Source organism: Salminus brasiliensis, chromosome 10, assembly GCF_030463535.1.
Source record: "Salminus brasiliensis chromosome 10, fSalBra1.hap2, whole genome shotgun sequence".
In the NCBI taxonomy this organism is placed as follows: domain Eukaryota; kingdom Metazoa; phylum Chordata; class Actinopteri; order Characiformes; family Bryconidae; genus Salminus; species Salminus brasiliensis.
In genome coordinates, this window is record NC_132887.1 from 17234237 (window position 1) to 17248901 (window position 14665).

General features: G+C 40.9%; 1 protein-coding gene across 1 annotated transcript in view; it reads left to right on the forward strand.

Moving 5' to 3' along the window:
* Positions 1–1767: 1767 nt before the first annotated feature.
* slc35f4 (solute carrier family 35 member F4) overlaps positions 1768–14665 on the forward strand; it is a 30269-nt gene continuing 17371 nt past the window's right edge. Inside the window, exon 1 of the mRNA XM_072689542.1 lies at positions 1768–2082. Within this exon, the coding sequence (XP_072545643.1) occupies positions 1863–2082 (220 nt within the window). The 5' untranslated portion in view covers positions 1768–1862. The remainder of the gene's footprint in view (positions 2083–14665) is intronic.

The window sequence follows — 14665 nt, forward strand, 5'->3', positions numbered from 1 at the left end:
TAGCATGTGCTCCATCTAAGTGTGCAAGTCAGGATCATGAGATGTTTCACATCTAATGATAATAATAATAATAATAATAATAATAACAGTAATTAGATAATGAGTAGGGTGCTGATGAAAATGGCTTTTGCTGTCTTATTGACTTCATTACAACACTGCCAGAACATCTGCTCAAGACTAAGCTCTTTGCCAAGAACAGGCCGTGCTTGTTTTGTAAAGCACTATATTCAGAAGGTCTAGCTGGTCATACAGCAATAATAATCATATCCACATCATATCCTCAACCTGTGATTCTCAAAGACAGTCGCCTACATACAGAGAGGACATTTTGTTGGAAATGCATTGTTTAACCTGTTCAATCAATACACAGACATGCCCCCGGAGGACACGTGCTTCAGTATAAATATATGTGCAGTAGACCCCCACACCCCCACACCCACGATAGGCTGTTCATGGTTCTTATATGAAGAGGCAAACCTACAATCGCCGTTTTTCCTACTTGATTGTCTCTCTGAGTGCTGGACCGAGTTATTTTCTCGGTCTTTCGAAGAACCGAATACAGAAAGCTTCGCATTTCCCTCAAACAGACGAGCTCACTTACACGCCGCTGGCCTGCGTGTGTCAGCGTGTTAACAAGTAATTATCTACGCTGGTTTCTGGTCTGGTTGTGGCAAATAAATAATAAACAGCGTGGTCCGTGTTCGTGAGGCATGAAAAACAGAGAGCGGCCCATATGGCCTGTCACTGGCCTGCGGTGAGGAAACGACATGCAGAAACATCATGAGGAGGAGAATCATTCCATTCCGAGTCCCCGAGACCTCCTCCTTCTCCTCCTCCTCCTCCTCCTTCTCCTCCTCCTCCTCCTCCTTCAAAAATCACTTTGGCGCATCAGTGCAGACAGCGTCGTTTCTTTCCACACCGGTGTTCAGGCAAACCCCGCCTCCTCACTCGGACTGGCTAAAGATATTACGTTTATTACTGTTTACTGTTTGATTGGCTATTAGTATCCCGCTTAATTTACATACTATGACCTTTAAATTATCAATGTATAAATTAAATATATAACTGTTGTTAATGCTTAAAATACACCATATTAATGAAAACATTTAATATATTGTTGGTGATGCTCAAATGGCATCTTATAAAATAATTTTATTGTTAATTGTAAATTGTACATTTTATAAATGTATTTGTATTGTTGTTGATGCTATTATTAATATTGTTATTATTATTGCTGTTGTTGCTATTGTTGTTGTCTCCTTAAGGATTCGCCATAGATGTCCCACCTCGTATGATTGGCTAGTACTGTCCCAGTGCCTAATTTACATAGCGCACTTTTAATAATGACTTTCGGGTAGCCTATAAGAAAGAGCGCGTTAAAAATGAGGCATTATGTATTATTATTATTATTATTATTATTATTACGCTGTTGCTCCCTGTGCTATGATTGACTACCAACCGACTACTCCTCCTGCTGTGCTACGATTGGCTAAAAGTAACGCTATCCCGCTGATATTGGTTTAGAATGGTTACTCACAAGCAGCCGGCCTACGCGTGGGTCAGGGGAGGGGCAGCATTAACCAATCACAGCGCAGGGAGCAGGATTTGTCGGAATATAGGTGGTAAAAAAAGACTAACGTCTAATCCGATTCCACAGCTCTTTGACTCTTTCTCACGTCTGCATTTGCGCCCCCTGGCGTACGACCGCGCGACCAGCGCCAGCCAAGTTTCACCAGCGCGACTCTCCAAACCGTGTGTATGGGAATGTGCGAGTCCTCTGCCGTGGGTGATGCTCTCGACAGCGGGCTTTGCGGGGTTCTCGCACGTTACCTCGAAGCTGGCCTTTAGCTTGTTTTGCTAGAATGGAGAACGAGGTGGTGGAGCAGCCCGGAGTCCGCCTGGAGCCGCTCAGGAGCTCCCACCTCCCGGGCAAAGCGTCCCCTAAATCCCCCAGAGCGGAGAGCCACCCGACCTACAGGGAAGCACCCAAAGTGACGGCCAACGGGGTGCATGACATTGAGGACCGGATTTTACGAATGACGGGCTATTATGGCTACTACCCTGGATATTCCAGCCACAGAAGTAAGTGGTAAAATACGCATGTGGGGAGAGAAGGGGGAGCAGGTGGGGAAGCTCAGAGGGTCGCATCTAAACAGGGCTTTTGGTCGAGTTGTCTCTCGTTTCTCGTGTCTCGGGGGGACACATCACTGCCGAGTGACATTTCTTTTGCAGCACGCCTGTGTCCATGTGATGGGAGGGAAGACGAGCTGGTGTGCTGGAGCTGTTAGGAATGGAGGAGTGCAGCTTTTCTGTGTGTTGGACACTAATGTTTGCATCAAGCTGGTGGTGGGCGGTGAAGGAGTGGGTTTCCCCTGAAAGCTAATGGATTGGAAATTCACTTCATCTTTTATACATCTTCACTGTTGTGTGTACTTGGCTACGCTGGAGAAGTTCCTGAGCAAACTTCGGAATGATGGTAAGCTATGATAGTATGCCGTGGAATAAGGACAGAATATGCCAGTGGCCTGTGTCTTATCCATTCCTGATCAAAGGGCAGGACCAGTGCTATTTGATTCATTTTTATGTCACTCACTGCTTCTACAGATAGAGAGAGGGAGAGAGTAGGACACAGAGTCAAATCACCCTTTTGAAATTGAACTCCACCAGTGTGAAATGAACTCCTACAGATCGCTCCACTATGTGCTTCTGTAGGAGTTCATTTAATGTTGCTGGCTTTGCTCTATGGCTCTTGTTATACCAGTGGCTGCAGCAGACTCTCGGCTAATTGAATAGAGCCACTGTTCGCTTTCTAAAGAGTTGACTAAGCAGTTACATATGCACCAACACGCGTGTCTACTTGATATACAAAGAGATCACAGACAGTTTTAGGTCATTTTAATTGCTTGCGTGTTGCAGTTCTATTAGAGGACCCATTATGCTCTGAACACTAGCTTGTAGATTACATGATATGGACAAAATAATTTAATATACTCAAACGCACAGATAAATCAGTAATACAACATGGCTGCCCTGCATTATTTTGACTTTGGTTGGGTCAGCACCTGCAGACACTCCTACAGCACACATATTGCAGCCTTCTAAAATCCCAGTATCGCGAAGGCCAGAACTGCAATAATGATTAACAAGCGATGTATCGTGCAGCTCTGATAGGCTGCCACACTCTACAGCTCAATTCTCAAACCACAGCTGTTAGGTTTCAATGAGAGGGCAATGGTCGTATGGGCTGTATGAATGTGGCCGAGTTCTAATCAGCTAATCAGATGAACTGGTTGTTCGCGTGGAAAGCAAAGTGGCAAAGGTCTGGAAGAAAAGAGCACGGCTTCATCTTCTCTGGTGTGCCATTATTGCACTGGCGCAGGACGTGCCTGCATGAATCATGTGTAATGAAGATTGCAGTGTGTGTATGTGTGTGTGTGTGTGTGATATTTATCAGCATCCCGACGGATGGAGGCCTGAAGGAGTAAGACTGCTGCGTGTTCTCTCACCCCACAAGCTGCGTTACATAAGCACGCCACGCATGAGGTGCAGCACCACGCACCGCAATTAAAACCCCAGACTGGCAAAGTGGCAGAAAGGACCATCAGGATGAGAATGTCCTTGCACAAGGACAGTGTTCTGACCTCCACAAGAAAACGCTACTCCGACAGCTGGATAGAAGGAATTTTTCTCATATCTTTTATTACTATTATTTTTTATTTATTATTACATTATTTTGTGAGTCTTTCCAGAGACTGTAAATATTTTAATGGATGTGGTCATGGTGTTGGGACTTCAGCTCCTTCTGTGCTGAATCTGTCTACTGTTAACAACTGTCTTTGTAATTCCACTCATTGGCTTCACTTTGAACGTCCACATACACATATAGGTCCACCATGGAGGTGTACAGTTACACAGTGTAGCCCATCTGTTGCTGCACAGTTTGTCATTCACTCTCCATTGGTCAGTTTCTGACCACAGCGAATCCACCATCTAGAATATCCAGCCAAGAGCATCTCTGTGGTCAGTAGCTAGAGGGTGATATCAACGGTGTGTCAACAGAACTGGCTTATCTGTATTGATGTAGGGCTGGACAATGAATTGAAAATGAGTCGAAATGGAAATGATGTCAAATAATTTGACAAAATTCTACATCATTTTCCTCACTGTGTGAGTTCATGTATTGTCACCTTAAAAAGGAAGCTACCACATGTATAGTCACATGACTGTGGCCCATCCAGTCTGTGACATTGAAGGAACATGGAGGAGAACTCCAGCAACTGAAGCAGTTTATATAATCTATAATTAATCGTAATCGAGGTAAAATGTCAAATTAATCATCATATTGATTTAGGTCATATCGCTAAGCACTGTACTGATGGTATTAGTATGACGCCAATATCAGCGGAAAATACTAAATCATATATCAGAGGGGCAACGATAGAATAATGTAACAGATTCAGCCTTAAATCAGGACACATTTGCACTGTGTAGTGTATTTTGTATCTGGGGAGGCAGGGCAGTGTTTGAGCATTATAGCTAGAGACACACAATGATAGAGTAATCATATTAGTATCAGCAGATAACTTTGATTTAACAATATTTCAGACCAGCATTTGATGGTACTTACTTGGTACTTGATGGTAAATAATGTTATTTAGTAAAGCCAATGGGTCTATGTATAACCATGACACCCCTTTTACCATTTCAAGGCATAAATGATTCAGTATGATCTTTTAGGAAAGGTTCTCCATAGCACCAGCAAGAGTTCCACTCGAAAGTCATGGGAAAAGCTGCGGCTAGGAGGCCTGGTTCGGGCCGAAAAAACATTTTCTGATATCCAGCCATGTCTGACACTGATGTGGTGCTCTTCAGTGTTACTGTGTGGTAAAGATGTTCACAGAAAACAAAATGCAAGTATCCAACACACCATATTTTCCCTAAGTGGCTCTTGCATTTGACTGTGTTGCAGCTCTGGTTGTTAAGAGGCTTTTATGTAACAATCTTGGAGTGTTGGATTTGGCCTGTTTTACAGCATTGCTTATGTGGGATTTTCTTATCGCTATGACTGATACTCCAGATTTTAATATTCCAGAAAATGTAATCAGCTCCTGATGTGACTCTAACAGGAGCTGAGTCAATCTGGACAGAAAGTTAACAGCCCCTGTTAAATGGTATGGTTTAGGAATATGCTATTTAGAACCATCCATCATTAGTTCAGCGCTGCTGAATCTCAGCAGTGAAGATGTACAACACTTGTGGAAATAATCAGCTGGAATCAGCACAGAAAGAAAGTTAGAGAGAGATTTTATTCCTCATAACCTGATTACAGAGGTGTATGCGGGTGTAATCTAAACATTTTTTTCCCTGAGTGCTCTGAGCATAGAATGGGCCTCATCACAGCAGTCATATCTCTCCATCTCTCCCTACACATTCTCTCCTAGTGAGCTATTTTTACCCACAAGCCTAATGGGACACTACACTTTTACTTAACCAGAGAGGCTCTGTTAGCTATGGACTCACTTGGGAATAAATAGAGATACTTTAGAGCAAGCTGCTGACTTTAATAAATGACCCAAAACCTAACATGCTTAAACAGCAAATGCTTGGATTGAGCTGTGTTCTGGTGCTTAGACATATGTTAGTGGAAAACAGATACACCAGTGGGGAAATGCAGTGAGGGATGATTTCTGTCTGCCTGCCTCCTCTGTACAGGATTGGCTGTATGCAGTAGAGATCACGTAAGGCATTTCTTCTGTTGTATTAATAGCTGGTAGGGGTGTACGTAGATCTTTTTGGCAATGATGTTCTTTGGGAATTGGCCCTTATCTAAAACCTTTATTGGGCTCATAATGCTTATAGTGCAATGTATAATGCTCATACCACTTTTACTGCTCATTGTTGTTCATACATGTTAGGGCTTTCAACAAAACTCTCTGACTTGCCAATGGTTCTGTCTGATTATGTTTTTTTTTTTAGGAAATTGTCCTAGTAATCAGAAATACTAGGGCTGTCAGTTATTTGACTAACAATATGACTGTCCCATTTCTCAATTAATGGGCTCTGTGATTAGTTTGCAATTTGAATTATAAACAGGATATGCCCTTGCCCTGACCATTATAAATATATTATTATGATATATCACTAGTATAATAATGTGTGTGCAATGGAAATATCATTTAATAATATAGTATTGAAACAGAATATTATAGACACAGAAACAGACCATTCATTAAAACCAGCGTTCTGCAACTGGCAGGGTGTAAAGACCTTTACTGCTATTTGTAATGGGAACGTTTGGGATTGTGGTTGCTCCTTGTTCCTTTCTCCTTATTCCTTGCCGTTAGAACATGGTATTAGCTCATTATGAGTTCTGTCTTTTTGACAGACCCATTGTTGTTAATAATGCCATTTTTAACAGAATCCTGGACTGATACTTACAAAGAACCGGTCAGACTTTCAGAATGCATTCCCATGTAAATTCAATCCTATCTGAATAGGGCTAATGAGTGCCATTACCCCTCAATAACAACTCATAAGAACTCTTTGGACGGGATGAAATTGGCATGTGGGGACCATAGCTTGGAATAATTCTGTCTTCCACAGGTGCTCGTCTGTGACCTTATTTCTGTTAGAATGGGCCATGTCTGTGTTTTGTCCCTCCACCTTCACTGGTTTAGAATTCAGTCACGTCTGAATACACATCTCTGTGTTTTTCAGGCAGATGTCTCCTCAGGTTGAATATGGGTTTTGGCCACTGCAGCACTCTGTATTCAGTCTCAAAGTACACAAATATGAAATCCCTGAGGTAGATATTAAAGCAAAATGAAAATTAGACATTAGCCTGTGTCTCTTTGAACGTTTGGCTGCAATTGTTGTGAATGTGACCATGATGACCATAATACAAATATTCAGCTACTTCACTTGCTCATTTTGCTGGATTTTTATTGCTGTCTAGATGTGAGTGCTTTATCATGTGTGAAATGTTTATTACAGACGTCCCTCTGATAAACTAATTCAATCTGAACAGCTGTAGAATGCCTCTCAGCCATTAAATGCTCATATTACTTGGTGGTATAATTATGATATCTAATGCAGCTGCACTACTTAAAAAACAAAGTTTGTAAGCAACCTCCACCAACAACTCACTTCAGCACGGCCATGAAAAGCACCACACTCCTCTAGTTTCTTCTTTGAAATTTGGTTCAAGAAATAATATATATACTACAAATATATATTTTATATGCACTATATAATAAATCCAGTATCATCAGCTGAGTGTATTATCACACCCTAAGGGCATACTCTGTTATTAAATATTATTATAACTGGTTCTAATCTATTGTAACATTACAAAATGAAAGCAGGTGGATTGTCACCTTCAGACCGATGCATCATGATGCTTTAATGCTCTTTACTTTTTATGCATCAGGTATATATGTGTGTAATGTGGACAATTCATCCCCTTATTGCTTATACTGAAGTGTGGTGCTAGGGTGGAGGCCGGCTGGATCACAAAACAAGTACTTTTACCAAACTTTCTGAACTGTCTGTGCTTTGCTATGCATTCATTCTGATTTAACAATAATTAAAAGTGCTTCAAATGACTCTTTGAGCGATGCCATAGAAACAACACTTTTGATTCCATAGAACTATGTTTGAAATATGGGTCAGTGAACGTGAAGCATATATTAAAAGTCCAGAGATCCTGCACTTGATGTAAATATTCTTTATGGAACCAAAAGTGGTTCTGCTATGACAGCAATCATAGAAGAGCAAATTTAAAGCTCCTTAATATTTAAGAGTTTAGATACACACAGATTTCTATAGTGCCCCCACTTGGCCATTTACCATTAATGCCAGCACTGAGTGGAGTGCAGTGAGCAAGTGCAAAGTGTTGTAAAGGAAGGCCAAATGACCGCAGGCCTACTTACACTGATTACTATCCCAGTAACTCTGGGCAGAACGGCACAGTCACATCCAGACCCACGGCCATTTAGACATTGAGTTTGTCTGACGTGTTGATGGGCTCGCTGTAATAAATGGAAGAGGGATATGAAGGGAATCTTCAGGAATAGGACCTTTTTAATGTTCATACACATACTGCAGCTTATACCCCTGCTGAAAAATCCCATGTAATGTAAATGGGTTTGTAGGAGAGATGTAATATAGTGACTTGCCCACTAGATGGCACTCTCTTCATTTTTGCTGTGTTTCAGAAAGCCATGTTCAAAATGGTAATGCTTTTTAAACTTTTATACATGTGCATAACTCATATTAATAATAAGGTGTGTGTAAAGGTCAAATAATTATTATAATTAATAATTAAAACCCCAGAACATTGTTGTTTCCAAGCTGGGGACGGCTGGAGAGACTGCAGCGAAAAGATGCCACTAAATATCTATGCTAATTACTCATTGCCTCCACACTTGAAGGTATTTTATGAGGTCTTAGTTGAGTAAGTGGATGTGAAGTGTTCTGAACACTTTTAGTGTGTGGGTGTTCTCTCCATCCCTCTGTCTCTTTCTCTCTCTGTCTCTCCACTCTCTCACCTCGCATCGCTTAATAGAGACATATAAAAGGCAGGGCACAACGGGTAGACAATAGTGGAGGAACATGCCACTGATCTGAATGACAAAGGCTGTGAATGGGCTGATGGCAGCAGTGCATCATGGAAGAATGCCAGGGCTTGGCCGTTGCTATGGAGGGGGGAGAGGGGTACACATTTGGAATCATGATGTGACAACAGGTCTTAGTAGGCAGTGCACGTGTGTGTGAGGTGAGTGTGTGTTTCTAGTAAGGCTGCACAATATAGCGTTCATCAGTAGTTACTGCAGTGTTGGCTTTTGCAGTACTGCGAGATATGTGATGAGCCTCTTACTGTTCACTGAATGTTTTATTGCATGCTGTGAGCATTCTGACCCATCCAGGATGCTCTTGGGGTGGTATGATGAATAAAGCCATTTAAACATACATACTTCTGCTCAGAAGTAATGAATCCTGGTCATATAGATGTACTTTTTTATTACTGGTGATGTATATAATTAGTATTTTTTACTTACTGTTTAGTGCGGGAAGTGTGTGGTTTCAGACTGTGAAAAAACCCTGTCCATGTGAAATGACAGGCTAGTCTAAACGTTAGCTGTTGCATTTTCTTGTATATTGTTACTTAAAGATGCAATATAATCATTTTTTTCCGTTTTTAAAATGTTCTCTCATGTCTAAATATTATATATGTGGCAAAAAAATGTTCAGATGTGTTTTTACAAGCTTATTTAAAACCTTGGCCTCAGATTTAAACAGTGTAATTTTCCTTTTATGGTGGTCTTGTGAAGAAGTTCATAAGCTTTGCTGTGAGTTCCCTGGGCTTCTAAACACGTACCGTAAAGGCTAGAAAAGTTACTCCACTTAAATAAACACTTCTCAATAGTTTAGCGGTTATAGGTCCAGGTCCGGCGAAGACAGCATCTGGATCCGGGTCCAGGTCCGGACTGCGGCCCACCCATTAGAGATCCCTGCCCCGAATGCATATTTTACACTAGTAGTGATTATTAGGTCCATGTAGAAATAGCTTATCTGTGTAAATAGTTTGACACTTGTGTTGTATGAAAATATAATTTCCACACTTTTATCCCTTTGGAAATGGATGGATAGATTTTATTTGTCCCAGCTGACTTTGAAAAGAGCTCTGAGAGAAAGAGTGTGACTCCCAGGTGAGCTGTTAAAGCACAGTTAATAACCGACCTGCAGTGAATATGAAGTCATTAGAACGCTCACACATTACACTGCCCTCAACCTCAAATGTGTGTGTGCATACATATGAGTGTGAATGGAAATGTATGGAAATGTGGCTGCTTTGTATGATAAAAGGGCCACAGAGGAGGGACTGTAATAGTCTCTCTGTCTCTCTAAATAGTTTATAACAAAAGGGTTTATAGTGTTATATTATTGTATTATTGTGTGAAACTCTCTCAATATCATGAGTATATTTAAAACATCTGGAGCAAACTGCATGTACAGTGCCCTCCATACTGTTGTTCGGTTTTACCATGTTGAAATTACAACACTTTTTTTATACAGTCCCCCTCATTTCAGGGCACCATAATGTTTGGGACATTTGGCTTCACAGATGTGTGTATGATCACACAGGTGTGTTCCATTGCTTCATTAGTGCAGACATAAGGTACATTCTTCGAAGCACATCTGTGAAGTCTGTAGTTGCTGTTGTTCAACAAGCTGTGTGCCAGTAAAAAGTCAAAGAAGCTGGCATGAGGCTGAAAAACAAGAATACATTAATCTCATAAATCCATTTCTGCATTAATCGCAAAAGGCCTGGTAGGCCAAGGAAGTATCCGCACTGCTTAAGAATCCGCAACAATCTTTACAAAAACCAGCGGTCTGTCCAAAAGATCAATAGCCTTCAGGAGGTGTGTATTTGTCAGAGACTACTATATGCAGAAGACGTAATAAACAGAAAAACAGAGGCTACAATGCGAGATGCAAACCTCTAAACATAATGGCCAGATCACAATTTGCAAAAAGGTACTTTAACAGGCCTGCAGAATTCTGTCAGATTCAAAACCCTGACATCAGATTCAAAACTCTGACACTGGCCTACAAAGCCAAGAACAGACCAGCCCCTCCAAACTAGCTAAAGTTTTTCTTGGGTAAATAGCAAAGCACTTTGTAAGTCGCTCTGGATAAGAGCATCTGCTAAATGCCGTAAATGTAAATGTAATTCTGGAAAAAGTATTGTGGACAGATGAGATCAAAATGAACCTTTATCAGAGTGAGGCATGTACGGCCATTTGGCGACGTAACTTTTAAAGACAGTAGCACAATGAATTCTCGGGTGTATAGGAACATCCTGTCTCCTCAAGTTCTAGTAAATGCCTCCAAACATGAACCTTTATGTCGACACATGAACACTCACACATCTCAATGACCAACATGATTCCTTATGGAACCAAAAGTGGTTCTTCTAAAAGAACTGAAATATGAACTGTGGAGAGCCTGGAAACAATAACAGTGTCCCGCAACAGCATAGACTGTAACTGCTGGATGCCTGTGTGATTAACAGTGTCAGTGCTGTCATGTAAGGATTATACCAGTGACTTGAGTAGATATTTTAAGTCAATTTTAGTCCACTCTTTTACCTGCTTTGTGCTTCATTTTCAAGCAGAACACAAAACTAACACTCCCATAGTGCTGGATGACAACTGTAGAATATGACTGGTCCAACAGACATGATGAAAACATTGGGACACTTTGACTAACCAACTCAGTTTGCAGAAGAGTGATTGTGACTGGTGCAGTCCAACAGCATTGACGGCTGTTATTAAGCAAAGGGACGCATCACCAGTAACTAGGGAAAAAAAATATGCAACTATTCTTTCAGTCTGGTGAATTTATCATACTGTATATTATCATTTTATGAAATATTAGAGATTATATTTTTTGCCATAGTGGCACCAGTAACACAGTTAACACACAGCATTATATGTATTTTATTTCATTAGTATCTAATAGGTAACCTCACAGGGTCGATGTACTATTCCCTCACATAGAAAACACAATAAAAATATTTAATGGAGGTTAAGAACTCCTCAGGAAACATTATGTTAAATTGTTGATATATCAAGGAATTAAAGCTGGTTATATTTAGGCATGCGTCTTGCTCTTTTTTGCCACAGCAGTGCAGAGATATTATCTGTTGTCAAATAAGTACTGTGGGCATATTCTGCTAATGAGGGTTTCAGTGTACAATTGCAGCTGAGATATTAAAGTCATAAAACAGTGGCATAAAAGGCATTATTGGGGATTATGAGGTTTGTCAGAGAATACTTGGTGTTCTTTTGTGCATCAGTGTGTGTGAGTGTGTTCTATGGAAGGACAGGTGGAGTAAGTAAGAGTCACTATGACTTGTGCAGTGGTAGGTAGGGGTGCATGAGTATGAGTGCATACCATGGAGACAGGTATTATCAGCTGTATTCCATAAGTATATCCGTAACACACATATTTAATGGTTCCATATAAAGTATTTAATCCTGAGATAAAGGATTTAATCCAAGGATTTAATCCAAGATAAACTGTCAATGTTTTATGTGTAATAAATATAATTTTCCCCCACAGAGCTAGTCACAAAATATCACGATCTCAGGTTTCACACTGCAATGACCAAAGTGCACCAAATACATGTGGTATATTAACATATACAATTCAGATATGCTGCTCCCATGCAGTATATCATTGATGAAAGTTTTTATCTAGCCGTTATGTTTAATGACAGTAGAGATGTAATTACAAGAATCCTTACCTGTTCACCTGTAAGACCAATGCACAGACCAACCATAACATTAACACAACAATATTGAGTAGGTCCGCCTTGTGCCGCCACAACAGATCTGATCTTTCGAGGCAAGGACTTCACACGCCCTCTAAAGGAGTCCTGTGGAATCTGGCACCAAGACGTTAGCAGCAGATCCATTTAAGTCCTGTAAGTTGTGAGGTGGGGCCTCCATGGATCGCATCAATGAGCCTTAGGTGACTATGACCCTGTTGTCCCTTCTTAGAGCACTTTTGGTTGGTACTGACAAGAAAGGCAGACAAGATGTTCTAACCCAGTTGTCTAGATTTTATTATTTGGCTCTAGTCAAAGTGACAAGATTCTCATTCTTGCATAGTATTAATGATGTGGCTGATCACTGTATATACAGTCAGGTCCATAAATATTTGAACAGTGACCCAGAAATCTAATATGAAGCAGTCAAGATATGATTGAAGTGTAGACTTTCATTCATACTATGGAGCCCCATGCTATTAGCATTGCAGCATTTGACTGAACGTGGGCGGAAAGTATAGCTCTATACACTTCAGAATTCATCCCTCCACTTCTATCAGAAGTCATATGATCAATAAACACCGGTGACCCAGTTCCATTGGCAGCCCGTATCATAACAGTGCTGCCACCATGTTTGACAGTTGATGTGGAATTCTTCATGAATGTGTTCTCTATACTGTATTTTTGTTTTTATCTGTCCAAAGAACTTTCAATTTCCAGAATTGGGCAGGTTTCCATTATCAAACCATAAACAGAAGTATCTCCGTTGCCCTCCACTGATATGGGTCTGCATTGCTTGAATCCTGTGTTGTCATTATCCATCATACATGCATCCATGTGCTCCAGTTTGGTTTCCAGCTTAACTATGCACTCTTCTTTGGCTTTTACTTTTTATTTAAACCATCCTTTCATACCCTCATCAACTCTCCTCAAGACTTTCTTCTACTGGGGATTTTGACACTGTTGCCCCAACTTGTGCTACTAAGCTACTACTACTACTGTGCTACTGGATACAATCATTTTTCTTCATTCAAATGTCATTCCAAACATTGTGAGAGTACGAAATTCTGAACATGATATTTGAATTTGAAGCAATTTTATAGCTGAGTGCATCGTAACACCTCTACTGGTAGAATGGCTAGCACAGTACGCTTCCTGGCACAGCATAAGCACGACTCCACTACTCTCCTGGCATGCGTTTGGCACACACTCTTTGAGCTGTCTGCCTTTCTATTCAAACACTAACATTTGAAACCCACGTATCCCATGCTTGTGTTGTCTTGTTATAATGGCTAAGGTGAGTGCTGACCAACTTCAGAGAGAAGGACCTGCTGTGTGTTTTATTCCAGCGTGCCAGTGAGACACTGTGAGGGGAAATGGGAAATGAATATTCACAGAAGAACTTGTGTTTATGCTTGAACATATGTCAGTAATATCTCACTTCATGGATGGGTAGTCTGAAGGGAGACAGTAAGAGCAACTGTATTAGTGGAGGAGGAGGTGTCTGGAGAATCAAGTGCATGGCTGGTGGAAAAGCCATAAGTGAGGCCTATTAAAGGAATGACCATTAAAAGACAGACAACCGCAGACAGAAAGGCGAACCTCCGTCTAGGAGGTGCAGCATAAGGCTAGAGAGATATTTGTTGTTAACTACACGTTCGCATACATATGATGGCTGCCTTGCATATCCTGCCCCAGTTTGATGCGTCAGTTGTGCACGTCCTCACAACTTTACGCTAGATGTACCCAAGGTGCAGTGCACACAAAAATGATAGGGGCAGTGAAGGCATTCAGCAGCATGGCTGATTGTCGGAAAGTTTGGAGGAAAGCCTGTGTGAGGAAGTCAGCAGTTACCGGCATCTGTATGACGTGTCCTTGCTGCTGCACAGTGACAAATATACAAATAAATATCACAAATATGACAAAAATATGACAAATAAATATCAGATCAGCGAGCATGTATCTGTGCTAGGCTAAATGCTAATGCCAGTGCAATAGCTATTACTATAGCTGCATCTCCTGTCATGTAAGATGACTGAAGGCCTCAGTACTTCTTAGCCTTGTAGCTCCAGTGCAGAACTACAGACACACACATTTGACACCAAACGTGAAACACCATATCTTATCTGATCAGTTACATTTTAGGTCAATTTTGGGAAAATTGCATACATTTTTTGTAAACTACAAAAAAAACCTTCCCTTAAAAAAGCCAGGAGGTAGACTAAACATGAAGTTCTCAAAGTACCAAACTTTGGCAATTTAACTTAGCAGTCATGTGTGACCACTTTTGCAGAGAGAGCAAGAGAGGCAGTGTTACCCACTGAAATG